This window comes from Bos taurus, chromosome 4 (genome assembly GCF_002263795.3).
Source record: "Bos taurus isolate L1 Dominette 01449 registration number 42190680 breed Hereford chromosome 4, ARS-UCD2.0, whole genome shotgun sequence".
NCBI classification, from domain to species: domain Eukaryota; kingdom Metazoa; phylum Chordata; class Mammalia; order Artiodactyla; family Bovidae; genus Bos; species Bos taurus.
In genome coordinates this window covers 38,451,427-38,473,980 of record NC_037331.1, presented here as the reverse complement: position 1 = coordinate 38,473,980, position 22,554 = coordinate 38,451,427, and the positions used below count along the sequence as shown (strand labels likewise).

The window sequence follows — 22,554 nt, the reverse complement described above, 5'->3', positions numbered from 1 at the left end:
GAGAGAGAAACCTAGACTTTGATTCCTTCTTTAATAATCAGAACATATTTCATCATTGTTTGATACATACCGCTTTTGATTCATTCTAGAAGCAGACTGATATTTCCATAAAATAAAATGAATGATTGGCCTTTTAAAAAGACATTTAGAAAGGACATTAGGTTGGGATTAATTTTAATGTTAGACAAGGCCAGTAAGAAAATAAATAGCAACATAAATATGCAAGGGAATTCAGCAGACTAGCCAAATGTCCCAGATAGGTCACATTTTTAATGTAATCAATAAAATAAAATGTAGCAAATAAATCAACCTAATTTATTGACATGGGAATTCTGGGTTGAATTTATTTCATTTGGATTTCAGTCCAAAACATAGATCTTCGAATTAGGTTAATAAGGGTTTGCAATGATCTGCTTTCTCTTTGCTTGCTTTGGGAATTAAGAAAACAGTGCTGCATGCTAGCACAACTCAAACCTTCTGCAGAATCTACTTCGCTAAACCTTTAGCAAAGTTAAGGATTTACTGGGACAGATGTCTCTAAGAACCTAAATAAACTTCAAAACTAAGGAGAGGGCAGTTCCTCATTGGCATAGTGGTATCTCCACCCATCAAAACTAAGGAGAACCTGAATGTGGAATTTCATAACTAATTGTTGCATTGTTAGCTATTTTCCATTTTATTTAGACATTTAATTATCTTTTCTAATTGGGATATATACCACTCACAAGGACTTTACAACAAATTTCTGCATTGCAGTCACATGCATTTCTAAATGTGTTTTAGAGGATTCTATTTCAATTTTTATTTTGTTAAGCATTTTCTTAAGTTTTTCACACAAATATAAGGATATTCTTAACAATAAAATAACTCAAATTAGTACTCTTTAATTATTGTTAACACACCCACATGCATAAATGTTTCCCCATGTGGAACTAAAATCACTTCAAATCAATATTAAATGTATTGTAAAAATATAATTACTCATTTTAAAAATTACACTCACTAATATTTCTAGACTGCCTACTGTAAGACAGGGAATGTTAATTTTCACAGTGACTGTATGAGGTAGGGATCACTGTTACCTTTATTTTTCAAGCCAAGAGGGAAAAACAGAGAGGTTAGGTGACTGCCAAATCACCAGGCTAGAAAACGGCACAGCTGGGGTTCAAATGCTGGCAGTGGAACTCTGGAATAAAGTCTCTTAAGTATCATACTCTATTTCCTCCATATAACAATGTACTGATAATAATTACTGATAGTAATTACAGGTATAATTACTGATAGTAATTATACATGTATGTATTGTTATTAATTGGGGAAAATAGTTTCATATGGAAGAATTTAGGAGTGAAATATCATATCTCTATTTTATCTTAAAATATTTACACAAATACTAGATACAGCAACTATGGAGACTCGGTTTACTATTCTTTCTTTTTTATATTTAAAACACTTTTCCTGATAAAAAGTTAAAAATTAATCTTACATTAAAACATTCTATGCACATTAATGCTGTATTCTCTTTGAAAATGAAATTCAGCAATTTACTTTTATTAAATGCAAAATTAGACAAAATTTAGTTCAATGGACTAATAGGCTTGATTTCACATTTCATAAAGATTCATAAAAACTTAGCCTATCAGATCTCTTCAGTCTTAGAACCAAAATTTCTGATCTTCTATTACTTGTAGTAACTGCCTACAAATATTCTAACTCTAATACTTATTCTCAACTTGAATCAGTTTTAGACATAGGGCAAAGCAGACTGTCTGTCTTTACTTAGTCCTCATGACTGAACCAGAGGCTAACAGGAAGAAGGAACACATGAGAGTACAGGAAGGAACAAGGTCCACTCTGATCCCATCTTCAAATGTCTATATTAAAAAAAAATTAATTCAAAGACAGTCCATAGTCAAAGCCAGTCTTGCCAATCCTCTCTTAATCTTGTTTCCACCCAACCTTGAAGCAAAACAAACTTTTTTTTTTCTACCATGCTTGCAAAGGGTTTCCTATTTACTTTGCAAATACAGCACCATCTAAAAAGTAAACAATCTTCATGAATGCGATGTAAGCAACTGGGGAACTGAAAATCAACTATCCAATTTAATAGCATCATGTCAACAATTACTCTAAATCATTAAAGAGAGAAAATGAGTAAGACCCTTATCTCAAGACACAAAAATTTAATAAAGATTATCCCTATATAAAAATACTTAAAAATACTATAGTGTATGGTATTAGACCATTAAAACCAAAAATGTGTAGCAAGTTATTTAGGGAACTCAGAAGAAGGAAATACCATTTGCTATCTAGAAAAACCAAGGCAGGCTTCAAGAGTAGGTAGTATTTGAATTAGTTTTTAAAGAATACTTAGCACAAAAACTGTAGGATATTATAATCAGGTAATTAGAGGAGAGAATATGCTAATATAACTAGCACAAGGGACAGAAATGATTATCTTACATTTCTAGCACGGCTATATACCTTATGTAACTTATGTCAACCAGGAGAATTGTGGCTAACCACATAACCAAATAATTTAGCCCAGTAATACTTACATTTTGAAGTTCCAAAGCAAAAATCTGTGTGAATGACTATAGTCATAGTTTTTATATAATATTACACAATCCTAAGGGACATTACTTTTACCCTTATTTCAGTCACCACTTTAGCTAAATCTGGCTGTCACTAAGTTTTTATTTTTATACCCAGAAGGTGAATATAAATAGAATTGATCTAGAGTAGCGTGGAGATTATAAAATGCCCCTGAGGAACTGTCTTATATCAAAGTCCTTGAAAAGCTTACAACGTGACAGCTCTCCACAAACTAATTCAGATGTAGCTAATAGAAAGTTACACTCCAAAGAGATAACTGATCAGCTTTAAATGCTTGCTTTACCTTTAAGTGAGGCCATGTATCATCATTATAATGAACAAAACCAATAGATTACACTTGAATATGTCATTCTTTATATTCAAATCTTAATTGGTGATGGACAAATAAAACAAACATGGAAGAAAAATAGGAACAATTAGTCTTTAACTCAACATAAACTTAAGTTATGGGCTTTTACATATGATTTACTTCTATTATGAAAGCTACTTTTTCCTCATTTCTATCTACTTTTATTCTACACACCACACCCTGCCTTCAAGACCTTTCCTTAAATGTTGGTGTGCTGAGGATTCTATCCCTGTATTATGTTAAGGCAATTCTACTTTATTTTTTATGTGTGTAGATGTGTGATATAGACAGAGAATAAACAACAAGGAGAGTGGAATTGAGGCAAGCTGGAGAATGTATGACATCCAAAGGCAACAGCATATCAAAATATGTCTACAGTTAAATCTGGCCTATTTTCTATAGCTTCACATTACTGGCAAGATTTCAGCCCCTTGGTTTCAAAATCCACTCATAGGTTAAATATATAACTATTCCAGAAAATAGAAAACGTATTTAGATCTCAGATATTTATACCCCATTCAAACACATGAGGACAAATGTATTAATTGATAACACCATTTCAATATTTAGCATTCCAATTAGTTCCTGTGTTCATTAGCTATTAGATATTGATGTATGAGATTATAAATTCACATCATATAATCTCCAGTTGCCAATTTTTCATAATGAATATGGCTTTGTGGAATTTGAGCAATTAAAAACATGAAACTAAGTTGGTATATGTTAGTTTCTCAGCCATACCCGACTCTCTATGACCCCATGGACTGCAGCCTGCCAGGTTCCTCTGTCTGTGGGCTTTTCTAGGCAAGGACCTAGAGTGGGTTGCCATTTCCTTCTCCAGGGGATCTTCCCAACCCTAAGATGAAACCTGGGTCTCCTGCACTGCAAGCAGATTGTTAACTGACTGAGCTACCAGGGAAGCCCTAAATTGGTACATAGAAAAGTGAAATAAATAACAGTGAGGGGTAAGCCAATTCAAATTAAAACAAAATGCCATTATGATTGTACAAACATTTGATAAATAAAAATATCATTACACGTATAAAGTTGGAGGATAAGAACCAACTAAATCCAACCATATATTGCAAAATGTTTGGTGAGGGTGAATTAATTTCATCATCTATATAAGTCCAACTTCATCTGATAAGCAATAATCTTAAGAAAAAAATGTATAACCACTAAAAGTCCTAAAGTGAATATCCAAGTTCAGTGTTTACTAACACTTCTTAACTGTCTTTCATTTTCTTAAAAAACTAGGCATAAAACCACCACAGACCCAGCAATCCCACTCCTACACATATACACTGAGGAAGCCAAAATTGAAAGAGAAACATGTATCCCACTGTTCACCGCAGCACTGTTTACAATAGCTAGAACATAGAAGCAACCTAGAATGTCCACAGACAGATGAATGGATAAAGAAGTTGTGGTACATATACACAATGGAATATTACTCAGCCTTAAAGAGGAACGCATTTGAGTCAGTTCTAATGAGGTGGATGAACTTAGAACCTATTATACAGAGTAAAGTGAGTCAGAAAGAGAAAGATAAATACCATATTCTAATGCATATATACAGAATCTAGAAAAATGGTACTGAAGAATTTATTTACAAGGCAACAATGGAGAAACAGCCACAGCGAACAGACTTATGGACATGGGGAAAGGGGAGGAGAGGGTGATGTATGGAAAGAGTAACATGGAAACTTAATTACCATGTATAAAATAGATAACCTATGGAAATTTGCTATATGGCTCAGGAAACTCAAACAGGGGCTGTGCATCAACCTAGAGGGGTGGGATGGGGAAGGAGATGGGAGGGAGGTTCAAAAGGGAGGGGATATATGTATACCTATGGCTGATTCATGTTGAGGTCTGACAGAAAACAGCAAAATTCTGTAAAGCAATTATCCTTCAATAAAAAATAAATTAATTAAAAAAATAAGGACTATATATTTCTATTGCAGAGAACATTTTGGTCACAGTGATCAAAACATATGCATTAAGAACTAAATAATACTAAACATAGCACAAAATGTTATAATCATTGTACTATAAATGAGAATTTTTTGCTCCATTCCAAGTTGAAGAATTTGACTATATTAATATAAGTTTACTGTGGTGTTGGAGAACACTCTTGAGAGAAGAGATCCTCCTCAAGAGCAAGGAGATCCAACCAGTCCATCCTAAAGGAGATCAGTCCTGGGTGTTCTTTGGAAGGACTGATGCTGAAGCCGAAATTCCAATACTTTGGCCACCTCATCCGAAGAGTTGACTCACTGGAAAAGACCCTGATGCTGGGAGGGATTGGGGGCAGGAGGAGAAGGGGACGACAGAGGATGAGATGGCTGGGTGGCATCACAGACTCGATGGACGTGAGTTTGGGTAAACTCCGGGAGCTGGTGATGGACAGGGAGGCCTGAAGTGCTGTGATTCATGGGGTCTTAAAGAGTCAGACATGACTGACCTACTGAACTGAACTGATAGAAGTCACTCAATTGACGGGTAGATGTGGGCACTAACTTCAATATGCCAGAAAGAGCAAATTGAAGTTAAGTATAGAAACTACTAATTAACTCCCAACTAGTATTCTCTCTATTCTCTCTTTGGTAACGGAACCTTATATTTTATTTGTCTACATGCTTATGGGAGGTGGGAGGAGGACAGGGAATTACACTGCACATCTTCTGGCAACCAGGTAACACTAGGAATTAAGTAGTAGACAACAGGTACAGACAGATGTGTCTTCTGTAATTTCCAGAATATGACCTTCAGTGCCATCTGAGTCCTTTCTGATGACAGAATGCAAATATCATTGTGGGTTTTGCAGCATCCATTTTGGACCATAAAATGGAAAAGCTATTTTGAGGAAAGGAAAAATCATGAGTGAAAGATTTGCAGGGCCTGGATTATAGAGAGTTGTTCTATCAGGCCTTGCACACAGAAAGTGCCATTAGAGAGGAATAATCTTTTGTTTTGCTTTAGCATTTTCAGTTTAGCATATTTCAGTCTCTCTGTAATAGCTAAACCAATATACCAATCATAAAACACAGTTCATTTTTCATTCACCATCTAAGGGTTTAAAAGAGCAATACTATTAACATATCTAAAGTACTTTAAACTACCCCAACAAAGTTATAATGAATTTTAAAATATATTATCTTACAATTGTTTACAAATTCTTAAAAATTTTACATGAAATGGCCCATCTCCAGCAAACCTGATGAAGTTAGCAGGATTTCAAGAATACGTAAGACTACAATGAAATTTTTGGATCACAGAATTAACTGTAGCACGCCTAAGATGAAAGAAAAACAGTTTGAATGTACATAGGTGTTAATGCTTATAAGCAACTACAATTTTAAAGCTGGATGGGAACATGAATCCAACTAAATATACTTCATGGTCAGATTGTTTAGAAAGCCATTCACCCTAGTCTAGTTAAGTTTAGCCTGTAATGTAATGTAAAACTTTTAATACTCACATCAAGATCATCCTTTGCATTGTAGTACACAACTTCATTGCTCTATAAAAAAAGGAAAAAGGAATGTGATATTGATTTGATTAAAAACTTAAAAACATATTGGAGCAAACATTAAGTATATTTTATTCACATATGAAATAATAAGGCCTCACATAGTATTCCTTTTATGATATATTCCACAAAGATGCATAAATATTAGCCAATATTTTCTATAAGAACATATTAAAACACTATATCAGTGACATTAGAAAACCACATCTTGTAATGGGGCAAAATATCTCAGTGCAAATCTGAGGTCAATTTGTCAAGAAAAAAATTGAAAAATCCTTAACACAATAATTTATACACACACACACGCTCTCTCTCTCTCTCTCTCTCTGTCTCTTTCACCTAAATCATGAAATGATAGATAGGATAATTCTAGACAAGTGAATAACTGGCTTGTTAAAATTTGGCTAAAACCATGACGTTTAAAAAATATATATCAAGTGTTGAAATTATTCTTTGAAGAAAAGTGTAACTGCATGATATTGGCAGGAATTTCTTCAGCAGACTCAGATAAGGAATCAAGATTGTCTGTGAATTTAGACAGCAAAAATATCAAATAATCCAACACTCTAATGGTTTCATATTCTACTAAAGTAGCAAATGAGTGTTAACTTTTCAAGAATGAATGTGTGTGGACATTTTTACTAGCTATCAATGTTGCTGAATATGTCTTAAGTATAAATTATGGACATAAATTGTGTTACAGAGAAAAAATGGAAAGGAAAGTGGATCAAAGAACTATCAAGGAATTTTACATTCTTGTTCTTTCTATCTACAAGGCTAGTTCTATGCAATTTAAAAATAATACATATATACTGATTTCTTTTTTATTTCTTTTCCTGAAATGATTGTAGATGCATATTCTTCATCTTCTGTATGTCTTTTGTATTTTGAGTATCATGTAAAAGTGTACTTTTCTCTGTCTCTTAAACATTTACAAATAAGGACAATCCAAAAGTTGACTAACAAAAACACAATTGATAGAATTTTGTTTAATTACTTGGGGAAAACAGACTAAATTAGTGCTTCTTAAAGTATGTTCTAAAGAAAATTAATAGTTCTTAAAGATGTAATAGATTTTTTATAATCAAAATTATTCTAAGGTCATGATTTCAGAATAAATGATAAAGTTAAAACTCTCTTTTCAGCAGGAATTCATATAGCTTCAGTGTATGAATGCACATTATAATCTCCAAAAGAAGAAAAAAATTGAGATCTTGTTTTGTTTTGATTTGGGCAGGTCACAGATTCTGCCTATTTTTTGATTTGAGAAACATACTATGATAATGAAGATTTATAAAATACAGATCTCTCTGAAGACCAAATAACCAACCAAATACTACATAAATAAATATAAAAATATATGATTTGTAATACTGAATGAAACTTGGGAGTTTTAATTTCATTTAGCATCATTAACATTTTTAAAATTACCATTTAATATTAGTTTTTTCAAAAAGAATAAGTAGCTAGAGAATTTTCACACACATAAAACTTCTATATCCTGGAACATTTCCTACTTATAGCATTAGGTTTGTAACAAAGGTAAAATACACATCAGAACTCATCACATACATAAATCAAGAGAATCTTTGGAATTCTCCTGAGACTCAAATCCAATTACTAGTTTATTGATCCCTCATGGAGCCTTGTAATTTATACTTAGGAGACAATTTTCAATTTAGATTGTGGATTCTATCAAATGTTAAAACACTGAATATGTTTACTTCATTTTAGATACTATGTTTGCCAACTGAATATTTATATTTACCAAATTGGAACATGTGGAAAACAAGGTAAAATAGCATTAAATTTCACCTGGTTCAGTAGCATCCTTTCAACACTCATTCAATACCTATTTGTAAATACATCTGTGCCAAGAAAGACACAAAGTAAGTTAAAGACACCCACCTCTATTTTTAGGTAAAATAAAATGTTCAGATAACTATATAAAATAATTCATTTATCTAGGATTACACTTAGTCCTTGGAACCAGAGCTAATGGACTACAATGATTACTTAAAATCTTTTCTTATGTGTGACATGTGGTCACAGTAACAAAGAGAATTTACTTTACAGATACAAAATGAAGAGTATCACACAGTTTTAGAAGAGGGTAAGGTGTGATAAAGAAACACTAGTTTTAACTCAAGCTAAGTATTTGACTCTATTAAGATAGACTGTGACTGAAGTTGAAATAAAAATTAAAATAGAGAAAAATCTTTTTGAGAATTTCAGTATTTTTCCTTTGTTACTGTATTATACTTTATATAAAACCTATAAAGCTGTATATTGCTGCTAAAATTGTTATTAAAAATGTGTATTGCTAACTGTATGTAACTTTTATGTATGGATTTACAGACAATTTTCTGGAAATCAGAAGACATATAATGCCAAACCTGGCTTTTTAAAAAAAATTTTTAAGCAAACTGAAAACAACACATATTATGCGTAAAGTAATACTACATGCTAAACATCAGTACTTCTTGTGACTAGGTATTTTATATTTCTACATTTAAGGAGCTCTTTCCTTATAAGTCTAACATGGTCAAAATATCAGTTCAGTTCAGTTCAGTAACCCAGTCGTGTCCAACTCTTTGCAACCCCATGGACTGCAGCACGCCAGGCCTCCCTGTCTATCACCAACACCCAGAGTTTACTAAAACCCATGTCCATTGAGTCAGTGATGCCATCCAACCATCTCTTCCTCTGTCGTCCCCTTCTCCTCCCACCTTAAATCTTTCCCAGCATCAGGGTCTTTTCAAAATAGGAAAAGCAGTACATCAAGGCTGTATATTGTCACCCTGCTTATTTAACTTATATGCAGAATACATCATGAGAAATGCTGGACTAGATGAAGCACAAGCTGGAATCAAGATTGCTGGTCAAAATATAAATGCAAAGAAAAACAAGTGTGTCTTTTTTATATGACAACAACATATCTCGGAAGTACTTAATCAAACACATATGCTTAGACAGGCTGTCACATTTCAATAAGAGAACACAGACCTGAGTGGAATGTGCAACTGATTATGTCCACTGTATTAAAACAAAATTTCTTCTCTTCAATAAACGTCACATTGCTTTTGGCTCAGAAGCTTTTCTTTAATCTTTATAAGTACACTTTCCTTTCTCAAACCTCAGACTCTGCATTGATAGCATGAACACTGCTTTATTCCCTTATTTTATCTAACAGAAAAGCTAAATTGATCAACATTAGTAAAGATAAATCACCCTAGGGCATCAGGACTTGGGAAAACTGTAACTCTGTATTTAATCTGTCAACCTAGTCCACCTACATGGCAGCATGATGCTAAAATAAATGGCAAATATCCATGCGACCTTTCAATTGTGTAACTATATAAAACACATTTTAGGTCATAATTCATCATAATTTCTTGTGGAAAATTGCAGTGATTTGCTTTACTGTGGCTTTTGTTTGCATAATTTCAGAGTTCTTGATTCAATAATAATTTTGAATATAGATGAGAAAAAACCATAATTTTAATAATAATGATAATCTTAATTCTCTTTCTCATCACATTCATTTAGAGCCATCTCTTCTGCCTCAGAGAGGTATATATTAGCTCTGCTATTATATATATAGGTGTGTGTGTATATAAATATATATATATTTTTTTTCAGATGTGTGCAGCTACATTAAACTAAATCAATCTGAAATCAAATCACATAAATCACTGAATCACCAGAATAATCCAGAAATAATCTTTAGACGATTGGGTTAAAGGACAATTTCCAGGAATAAAGGACAATTCACAGTGAATCAGGCCTACTTCTATGTCCTGATGTTTACATAGGGAAAATTTTTGGTTAAAATGAACTCTATGCTAAAAGAAAATTAGGGAAAGATATTGTTTAAAAACAGCTAATAGTTAATGGTCTGTGGGGGGGAAATTGGAGGAGAGGCAAGAGTATCAATCAGCTGAGTTCCTTCTCCCTTTACCTTGCTTCTGCCTCCATCTCACCTAGACTTTGTACAGGAAGATATTGAGGTCTCATGACCAAGAGATGACGCCACACACCCCACTCATTCAACAGTACTCTTCTGACGTCACTCTGTGCTAAATGCTGGGGAAACGAAGATGAAGACTATTAACCCTGACCTAAGAGTTAAGTTCTGGCTCTCCTGATTCACATGTGACAAGATGTGGAGGCAGTTGGGCCAGTTGCTTCAATCTGCTATAACTGAAGAATATGTCTTATCATACATGGATGGTAACACCATATAACACAAAACCTTCCTAGATATTAAAACAGGTGAGAGTTAAGAATTTCAGATATTTGAGACATTCCTCCTCTGTTGATCAACTCAAGCATGCGTGTTTGCACATGTGTATGTATGTTTCTTCCTAAATCGTTTACCTATCCTATCACTCAAAATTCTTTCAGTCCCTTTTCCAGAAGGTACACAGTTATATCAGTATCATTTAAGACTGCAAAACTATAGTATATAAACTAATTATCGCTGGCACAGATTATAGAATTGAATCATCTTCTTTCCCTGCTATCCTTCTAGTTAAACATTTTCATGCAAATTATAAATAACATCATCTTAGAAGATATTTTACACCCAAACACGGGGGATATCCATGGATTTCAGTGCATTATGTGCAATCTGATAGATAAAGCCAGCAAGAGCCTCAAACTAGATTCATGGATTAGTTACACCTTTAGAGAGTTATTTTTCCTAATTTAAGCACCACCAGATGACAGGAACAAATTGTTTCTGATTTTTAACCAAGTAGTTTAGTTATTTATTATCTCCTTGAAACAAATTTACCCAAATGGTTCATGCTAATACAATACCGCTGTTTACTGAAATTTAAAACATCCCCTAGCAAGCTGACAGATAAATGACTTTAGTTTATCTGGGAGTCTACTGGGAGTCAAAAATTCAATCTGGACAAGATAGACCATTCCATCATAAAAACATACTGTGAATGACAGTACCTTGCATGCTACTTGCCTATAAAAGGCAGCCTCTGATGAATAGTTCATGTTAAAAACCTGAACCATAAGCACAAAGCTTCAATCTGGGAATAAGATGTTGCCAAGGATAAGATTTAAGTGTTCGAACCAAATATTAGGATTTTATAGCCAATATCTGAAATATATGACACATTTAAAACTCAAATAGATGTTAACTTCCTGTCCAAGTTACTAATTTTATTTTCTGGGTTATACACTTGACTCTACATATGATCCACAGCATGAAAATTTGGGGGCAACTCTATCGCCTGCTAAATCACTTAAAAAAAAAAAACAACTCATTTTCATTTTATCTCTATTTCCAAATATGAAGTCAGTAGGATGAACATTAAGGGTGTGTGTGTGTGTGTGTGTGTGTGTGTGTGTGTGTGCGCGTGTGTGTGTGTGTGCGTGCGTGCGTGCGTGCGTGCGCGCGCGCGCATGCGCGCGCGCTGTGCTCACTCAGTTATGTCTCTTTGTGACCCTATGGACTGTAGCCCACCAGGCTTCTCTGTCCATGGGATTCTTCAGGCAAGAATATTAAAATGGTTTGCCATTTCCTCCTCCAGGGGATCTTCCAGATTCAGGGACAGAACCCATTCCTCCTGCATCTCCTGCATTGCAGGCAGATTCTTTACCACTGAGCTACCAGGAAAGCTCAACATAAAGGATACTCTATGTTACAAAGTAGTTGTGTTAATGATTCCTGCCAAACAAGAACCACACTGTTTAGTTCAAATCATTTAAATTTCAAATTTTTTTGATTAACATATCGTAGTAACAATTTGACCTGGTAACCAGAACCAGCCTGCCTGTGAAGCAGACATAAGAGACATGGGTTTGATCCCTGGGCCAGGAAGAATCCCTGGAGGAGGGCTTAGCAACCCACTCTAATATTCTTGCCTGGAGAATCCCAGGGCCTGGTGGGCTACAGTCTATTGGGTCACAAAGAGTCCATCATGACTGAAGTGACTTCGCATGCATGCATACAACCAGACACACCACTACTATTGACTGTGCCCAAATCAACCATGGTACATGAGATGGGATAACCAGCAGCCCTGGTGTGTGAATAGCACTGTGTGAATAAAACAACTTAGGAAGATGTTTTGGTGAGTGGGGGGTGCAGAATGTATATGATTTTGTGTGTCTTTGTGTGTGTTTGGGAGGTGGTGTGAATGTAAGTGAAGTTTCCAAAGATAGCTTAAAAGTAGCTTGAAGCACTAAGGACAGTGGTTCTTAAAAAAAAAAAAATGTTTTTATGTCATTATAGCTGTGTGGGGTTTGGAATGATGAAAATGTTGTTTATGAAGAGAAAAAAGAAAAACATGGGCACAGGTCCATTTAGAGATCTGTTCCCAGATCACTAGATTGAAATCATGTGATAAACCTACATTGATTCACATTATGTATAAGAGACAATAAAGAACTGACATCAAGTGCTGAGCAGAGTGCCTGTATGGGTCCCCTACAAATTATAAGCTATTGTTTTACAAATTGAAACACAAAAATCAGGAATATCCATAGAATTTATCTATTAGCTTTATCTGGTAATTACTTATGAATTAAAGTAAATGTTTACAACTTTATGTTCTTAGATCACATATTATGCTTGAGTCGATTTAACTCATGTAAAGTCCCTTCTTCAAAGATTCCATATAACAGAATGGTATTACTAGCTGTTATTTTTAATCTGATAAATGAAGAGATTTATAAGAAAATGTGCTGTCCGTGGGGTCAAAAGAATCGGACACAACTGAGCTACTGAATGGACAGACAATGGATAAATGACTATCACAAGCTTATAAAGAACTATTAGAAATTCTGGAGTAAAAATAACAACAAAATGCACATATCCATAAATGCTTGCATGAACATAGGCACATACACTGCATCAGAGTAGAAAGTATATAACTTCTAAAAAGCCTCAATGAGTTAAAATAGAGACCACTTTCACTCTTCTAAGAAATCAAGGTGGAATTCCAAGTGGACTGTGATTCCAGAGTTTCATGTTTTTGAACTTCTGAGGAAATCAATTCCTATTAAACATTAAGTGCAGCAACTTATTTCTTCATCTGGTAAATTTTAATAAGAATCTGCTTGTAATCTTTTTTAGTAGTGTTCCAAAGGGCATCAATAAATACATTATTTAAACTATAGGATAAAAGCCAAAGTAGAATATAATAAGATAAATGTTATTTTCATCTACCAAATATCCCAGGAAATTCAGACCAGAACTGAACAAACACATCTAAAATGCTGATGACCTAGCTTTAATTTCCTTTAATCTATGATTCAATTGAAGCTTGGGATATCATCAACTAAAACATTAAAATTTAATCCACCAAAATATTCCAGTTTCTATACTTCTCCCTACTGATTTACACAACTCATAGATTTTCTTGACTCATGACCAAAGTTCACAGCACTTGATCTTAACAGCATATGATGTCCTAGGAGTAAATATGTGTTAATTTTTCCAAAGGTAGTACTGAAGGAAGAAACCTTATATACCCTCAGTGTACGGGCCCAAACCCACCTCCCCAAATTCCCTGAAACTAGTCTGAACAAAGGAAAAGAAAGATACAATCAAAGTTAACCCATGATTCATATGCTTTAAGCCTAGGTAGTTAGCAGTGGACAATTACCAATAGGCCTGTGGTCATACCCCAATAAGAATAAGCATAATAGATGCTAGGATGCTCTCAAACATGGCTCAACATTGTTGTATCCGAAGAGTGAGAAGATTGCTCGTATTCACCCACACCAGTCATCACTGGTTCAAAGCGTTGAATTCTGTGAATTCCTGACTCCATAGAAAGCCCTCAAGCAAAGATCTATATATGCTTAGAGTAGGAAGCTAGACAACTGTGTGTGTGCTCTGAAGAGCTGCGGGCAGGAAACCAACATCTACCACAGTCACATAGCGAGTCCATCAGAAATACTTACTGAGCACATGGCTCAATCAAGAAACGATTTTAAAATACTGACTAGCTGACATTGTGACTTCCTGAGGCTTCCATTCTTCAATTTTAAATGAGTCACTGGACAGCCATGGTCTCTAGATTTCTCCCATCTATATATTTTGATGTGTCCACTAAGTAACTATTTTTCTTTAGATTACACAAGACCCAGTAGCTGTCTTCCATCTATTTTGTTCAATGAGGCTTTGATAGATTTGCTTCTCCTCTCATTTGAATAGCCAACAAAACTCAATTGTCTTTTAATTCTTTAAAACAAAGACAAAGCTATTTCTCCCCCACTTCCCCTCCTCTCCACCCCGGTCCCCGCCACACTGGAAATGTCTCTGACATATTTCTGTAGAAACATGTAAAAGCATAAGAAGATTCTATACTGTTATTTTTCTTTATGTCTTGAAACGTCAAGTCAAAGTATATTCATTCATCTCTGAAAATCAGTACCTGTTTCTGAGGATGGATGTTTTGAGATAGAAGCATCCCCAAACTAGCTTAAATCAACCACTTGCCTCCTAGCACAACTATTCTGGCACTCTCTTCATTACGGTAGAAAGGAACTGCTCTAGATCAATTGCTGCTACCTTTCATTAATATAATGGAATGCCATTCAGTTTTATTTAAACTGGAGTAGAAATCAGTGTTTTTCTAGGGAATAAATTACAGCTTAAATAATTTGAGCTACTTCTCTGTGAAAATAATTTTGCTCACAGTAAAAAAAAGAAAGGTTACTGCAGAAGAAATAAATGAAATAATTTCTGACATTTTGAAGCACTCCATTCCATCTGAATAATACATAACTGCTTTGGAAACCAACAAAAAACTTCCTAGTAGCATATACTTCATTAGCCTAGTTTTAGTAATTGCATTTAATTAAGTCATAATTCAAAGAGCTTTTTAAATTCAAACTGTTCAGTGACTCAGATATAACATCTCTAATTAAAACATGTATGATTGTTAGAATGTTAATTTATGAAAGTCACAATCCAAAAGATTCTCAAGTAATCCAAAAGACTCAACAGAGTCCTAAGGAGTATAATGCATTTCATCTGTTGTGCAAAATTTTTAAACAACGGACAGGGAAAAGGAATTCTGTGGACCGTGCTCGGTTCCTCAAATATGATGTTCTTGAGATTGATTGGTTTCATCTCCTTGCTGTCCAAGGCGATCCCAAGAGTTTTCTCCGGCACCACAAATCGAAAGCATCTAAAAAGCACTTTTAGAATTCTATTCCTTTGTTCAATTCTTAGTCTGTGGCAGCAAACGAGTAAATTGATACAGCCAAAGTTGTTTTGTCGTCTCATTTATTAGCTAGGGAAAGAACTCCAACTTCAAAGGGCTGCAATGATAAATTTAAGTTCTGACTTATTTGAAAGAACTTTGAAATTTTAAGATGTGCATAGATTATATATACAACTTTCAAGTATTCAAATTATTTTAGGACTATTTTATACAATTATAATCAATGCCATTACTTAAAGAACCAAAAAGTATTTGTGTTAGAGATGTGATTATATAAACAGAACAGACTAAGAGAAGGTTGAAACGGAAATAAGTATTTCCTAAAAATAAAAATGGCACTCAACTTGGTTAAACATAAATAATGATTTTTGTTGCTGCTGTTGTTCAGTCACTAAGTCGTGTCCAACTTTTTGAGACCTGAGGAACTGCAGCATACCAGGCCTCCCTGTCCCTCACTATCTCCCAGAGTTTTCCCAAGTTCATGTCCATTGAATCAGTGATGCTATCCAAACATCTTATCTTCTGCTGCCCTCTTCTTTTGCCTTCAATCTTTCCCAGCATCAGGGTCTTTTCCAATGAGTCGGCTGTTTGCATCAGGTAGATGAAATGTTGGAGCTTTAGAAATTCCAATGAATGTTCAGGGTTAATGTTCTTTGAGATTGATCACTGGTTTGATCTTGCTGTCCAAGGGACTCCTAAGAGTCTTCTCCAGCACCACATATCAAAAACATCAATTATTCAGCACTCAGCCTTCTTTATGGTCCAGCTCTAACATCCATACATGACTATTGGAAAAACCACAGCTTTGACTATATGGACCTTTGTTGACAAAGTGATGTCTTTGCTTTTTAATACACTGTCTAGGTTTGTCATAGCTTTTCTTTTCAATAATAACACTTAGACAGTTTTTAAACAAGAAACTGAGGGAAAAGAGACATTGACCAGCTTAAGTACTTGACTAATTGAAGATATTTTAATCACAAGAGGCTGATGTCACTTCAGTGGAGAGCAGAAATCTTGCAAAAAAGCAAGCCAATTACAGAGTTGTCTACATTTTAAACTATGCTTCCAGATGTGTTACTGAACAAAGGATACTCATCTTTTGATCAGAATCACTTCTCTCCTAGCACATAAGAAACTCAGTATGAAAACTATTTTACATTTAAAGAAGAAAGAGATTTCAAAGTTAATATCTAGGTGAGAATAGAATATATTAGCAGCCAATTAACCTTTACAGACACTATTTCCTCCCTAAAAAAAGTAGAAAGCTGTGTTTTTTCCTCCAATCTGTTGCATATTTTGGCATCTCTCATGGATTATTTGTTTAAAATAGCTCTTCTAGAAACACTGAAGAGAAGTAAACTGAAAGCAGGTCAAGTTAAATTATCCTCTATATTTCATATTTTAAAGGTAAATTTGTCAAACTATTTATCAACAGAGTACAAAACAAAGCTAAAAATTATTAACCAAGCTGATAAATACTAATATACATAATATCCTTCCCATTCACCAAATAAATGATATAAAAGTTAGTTATATGATTGAACTAGTGTTATTTAGAAATCGTTCAGAGACTGTGCAAAAACAGACATAAGTATAGAAAGTTGATGAAAGCTTGAGCTAAGAATTTTCATTTAAGAGCTTAATACAAGTATTTAAAATACAATTTTCCAGATAAAACAGAGGACAATCAATTAAATTTGAACTTCAGACAATAGTTTTTTGTAAAAATACGTTCCACACTTATAATAAGAGATATATGTTATTTATCTGAAATTCTTTTTTATTTTTAAATTTTATTTTTAAACTTTACAAATTGTATTAGTTTTGCCAAATATCAAAATGAATCCACCACAGGTATACATGTGTTCCCCATCCTGAACCCTCCTCCCTTCTCCCTCCCCATACCACCCCTCTGGGTCATCCCAGTGCACCAGCCCCAAGCATCCAGTATCGTGCATCGAACCTGGACTGGTGACTCGTTTCATACATGACAGTATACATGTTTCAATGCCATATAACTGGGCATGTTGGGTTTTTTAAAATGTGCTAAACCTGGCAACCCTAATTTATAAGACAGTATTATATAATTTAAGTATATTTTATATTATTACCAACACTTTAAAAATTAAATGTTGTTGCAGGAAATTTTGGAGGGGAGAAGGATGCTGTATCATTAAACATTAGCTTTGAAATGAAATTTGGAACAACGATCTCAAAGGAGTGATATCAAAATTACAAACTGCTCCAGTCTTTAGAAAACTTAACTACCCATAAAGGCCAAGGGATATTTGCTTTGCAAAGTTGGAATAAATGCTTAGTCAAATGTACTGTATGCTTCAATGGTATTGTCAATTTTACACATATATTTACCTGATATTGTTCATTTAATTCTCATTTTGAAATATACTAAGGAATCATCAAAATGTTTACATTGGTAACTTAGTAGCAGTATGTTAAATTTTGAAGGCTGTCATATTTACGATCGCACAGATCACCTAAACTGATATCCATGACCTGACAGGCCAGGTACATACACACTTACATTCCAACTATAGTTTATTTGATCCTCCCACCCTAGGTCAAATAGTATAACTTTCTCAGACAGAGGACATTCCTGTTATCAAAGTACAAAATTCTGACATCTTGGTAGAACCTGAAAACTATTTTAAGTGATGCTTAAGTACTGTCCATTCTGCTCCCAGCAATCCTTTTTGGTTCTCCCTGTCACCAAAGCATGACAGACACTAAAAAATACAGTGGGCGGAGATCTTCAAAGGTGTTTTCTGATAAAACACAAAAAAATTCTTTAAATAGCCACTCTCTGTCTTCCTCCCTCTCTGTTCCCATAACCTTCATCCACAGTAAGTATTAACATTACTTGCATAGAAAAATAACAGACAATGATCCAATATCATTCTTTCAGGATTGTTTTTACATTTGTCAGCACAAAACTTTAAGTGAAATGTTTTGTTATGAAATGTGTGAGTTTTGTATGTATACAAAGGAAAACCCAAGAATCTGAGATTATCAGCCCTCATTTCTAATTCCAGAAGAAGAACAACATAATACATAAAACATATATGCATGCTCACATAAACACTGAAAAGACTTGCACTGAATTTAAGGAGGTATAAAATATGATTCAAAGAATAAATCCCAGTTAATCTTTATAGACCTGTCTTTTGTAAAACAGGTTATGACAATAATAATGATAACATTATGTCATTTTACTGATAATTTAGTATGTAAACATACTCTCTCATGCAGTGCTCATCTCAAATATTAAAGATATGTATATTATTATAATTTGGAGACGAGAAAACGGAGGTTTGGGAAGGTAAGCCAATTTCTCAAAGTTACTTAGTAAGAAGCAACACAGAATTGGAATCCAGATATATGTTAAAGCTTCCATATTTTCCTCTGGAGCAAATGAACATTCTTCTTTCCCTTACTAATTTCACATCATATGCTATATATTTTAAACCTGTGAATATTTAATAAATATAATAAACCAAACAAGCATCTTTAATATGGAAATATCAAATGCAAAATCTCTCAATTTCTGAATAACAATGTTCCCTTCCAGTGAGCTTCTGAAATGATATTTTTTCCCATTAGCAAAAGGAAATCAGCTTCACAAAGCTAGACTTTTCTTTAAATTGGTCTCTGGGCTTCTTCAACTCTCCCTCACTGATTATTGCTAGCAAGTCAAATTATTGAGATAATGCAGATGACATAAAGAGGAAAACGACAAAGGGTACAGAAAATAAGGTTTCACCAGCTCAAAGACTGTCTTCATTACTGCTTTCATTACTGTTTATTTCACTAGAGGGCAGTCTAAACAGACAGCTGAAAGTTAAGGAGAAACAGAAATACAGAAGCAAGATATAATTACATTTGGATAGAAACATATCCAGCACGGCATATTTGCTTATATCGTATCAGTATCATGTACTGTAATATTTTATTTGCTCCCTCATCTGATTCTTAAAACATTTCAATTCACTTAAAATTTTAAAAAGTCAAGTTTAGAAACAAATGAATTTTGCATCATTAAAGACCTGGTGCTAATATGTAAGATTTAAATTTTAAATGTGTGCCAAGATATCATTACAAAATACCTATTGGCAAGATGATAAAAATTAATTTTATTCAAAATGTGTTGACACACTATGCAGACAAGTTAATTGCCCACACATTTGCTTTAATTCACTAAAACTTGCTTTTAAATTTAGGGACAATCAATGCCAATAAAGCCTATTTAGTGACCTATTTTGTTGTCATCTCCTTACTTTTGGTTTCTATTTACTTTTGGGATCAGGTGTCCCAGCAGGAATCTGCCTGTCACCAAACTGTCTGGTACAAATAAAGCCGCAGGGAAGCTTGAGAGCAGTTAAGCTCCTGCCATACTCAGTTTTTAACAAGCGAGAAGCTCGGAAATCAATCTACAAGCAGCTCAAGCAACAGTTTGCCCAATTTTTCTGGGTAATCAACCTGCCCTTTATAATTCCAAATAAATACATAGCCACCCTATTTTTTCTTAAGAAAATATTATATATATATATATATAAAACAGATATATATGTGACATACATACATATATTGCATTTTTCTTAAGAAAAATTATATATGTAATGAACATATATAATATACATTTCACATTTATATTAACTGCACCTCTGAAAAAGTATAATTGAAAAAGAACCACGATTTTTAGTAAAAGAGTAAATAAACCCATATTTCTCAAAGGAAAAAAAAAAAGATTCATGTATAAAATCTCAAGTAACAGATAATAACCAAACTATTCATCACTAAAGGGCTTCCCAGGCAGTGCAGCAGTAAAGAATTTGCCTGCCAGTCCAGAAGATGCAGGAGACATGGGTTTGATCTTCTGGGTCAGGAAAACTCCCTGGATGAGGAAATGGCAACCTACTCCAGTATTCTTGCCTGGAAAATTTCACAGACAGAGGAGCCTGGCGGGCTACAGACCATGGGCTTGCAAAGAGTCAAAAACAAGTGAACACACACACTTAAACTTTAGTCCTCACTTAGAATATTTTTTCTTTCTCCTTTTGTAATTGGATGGAGAGGGGGAGTGGAAGGAAAGCCAAGGAAATTTCACTTTTTGATGAAAATATGCTTGCACGTTATAATCAGTTGTGAAAGTTTCTTATATTGTATAGTTTCTGTATTAGCAAATTGACTAGTACCAACATGATTCAACAGACTTTCTCTCAAACCACACAATAGATGTTTATACCTTTGAAGTCTAAGTATTTGACGAATTTAATTTGCTCAACAGTAACCTTGAATTTTACATCTCCTGAAGAACTTGAAAGCTATTGAAAGATATGATTCTTTGGCACTGAAGCAGAGCTATGAATTATAGTACAACTGCCCATCTTCATTCTGAATTCACAAAGCTTTCAACATGGCCGAGCAGTGCTTTTGTAGCGAGACCTTGGCTTTTCTTGTCATTGCTGTATTTTTCTGAGTCACATGGCATGACTCAAGACAATTCATAATCATCAATGAAATACCCTTGACATTTCACTGAGAAAGGAAACAAGAGCAAGTAAGCCAGACAAAGCTTCAGATGCCAGACAAGCCAGCATTCTATAGTTCCACAACTCTTGGTGCTTATTCTGTGGCCGTTCAGATTAGAAAATAAGAGTTTGATTAAAATGGTGTATAACTCATTTACAGATTAAAATTATTCATGTTTCCCACCACTTGTCCTTGCCACCCCAAGCTGGTAGCTCATTATGAATGAAAATTTAAAACTAAAAGCCTGTAATATAGAAGAAACCAGAGATTAAAATCTAGGTCATCAAATGAATGACTTTCTGAATCAGAATTTCAGAGAAAAACCTGTAAAAGTTACAGACACTTCCGGGAAGCCTTAGGATTAACATCTATGATACTAAAATAATAGAAACATTGATATTCACTGTCACGTAGTTTCATTTCCCTTCTAGTCAAAGAAATGGACTTAAGTCAGCTTGAATATACGATGGGGTCATTTTCACTCAGCACAAATATGATGAAAAGGAATTTAGCAGTCAAACATGTATTTTAGATTTATCACAACTTAAATTCTGTAATCTATTCTCTTCTGAGTATACTGCATGTTCTTTATTTCACAACCAAAACCCCTCAGAACAAAGAAACATTTATCAACATGGATATGTTGATTCTGTACTATTTGCCTTATTGACTATCTCATGTTTTTTTTGTTTGTTTGTTTTGTTTTTTAATCTTTACAACCATGTTTAAAGAGAAACAACACATTTGCAAGCATAACTGTTCTCAATTAAATGGACTAATTATGTGTATGTGAAGGGTATTTCATGATAGCAGGATGCTGTCTACTTGAAACCAAGTGGGAAGAATATAAATTTTTAAAGAAAGCTAAATTGGATTGCTAAGCAAATTTCAGTTATCTCAAATGCTTAAATCTACTTGTCAAAGACCTGCATGAAGGCTTCCATGCATAATTTTCATTAAGTATCAAAATTCTGTGCTAACATTTCTGATATTATCCCCTTTTTATTGTTAAAAAAAACTGTGGTTTAGACATTAGTTAGCTAAAAATCACATAATAGGAAACAAACAAACTAAATCTTTCTGGGACCCTGGTCAAAATTTATTATTGTTTGCCACTTCTAATATCATAGGTTTTAATTGTTTCATGGCTCAAAAAATCATTTTAGACTGAATGTTATGCAACAAAATAACCTATTAAATGAAGCAAGAAGCACATTATAAGCTGAGAATCAATAATTCTAATGTACAAATGGTAACTGTAGGGTTTCTATTTAGAGTATGTTCTGATTTCTCTATCTTCA

General features: G+C 34.0%; 1 protein-coding gene across 13 annotated transcripts in view; it reads right to left on the bottom strand.

Moving 5' to 3' along the window:
• Nucleotides 1-22,554, bottom strand: part of CACNA2D1 (calcium voltage-gated channel auxiliary subunit alpha2delta 1) — a 519,970-nt gene that overhangs the window by 199,197 nt on the left and 298,219 nt on the right. For all 13 annotated transcript variants that reach the window (XM_024990478.2, XM_024990480.2, XM_024990485.2 and 10 more), the window contains exon 5: nt 6,450-6,491. In XM_024990478.2, coding sequence (XP_024846246.1) covers nt 6,450-6,491 — 42 coding nt within the window. The remainder of the gene's footprint in view (nt 1-6,449; nt 6,492-22,554) is intronic.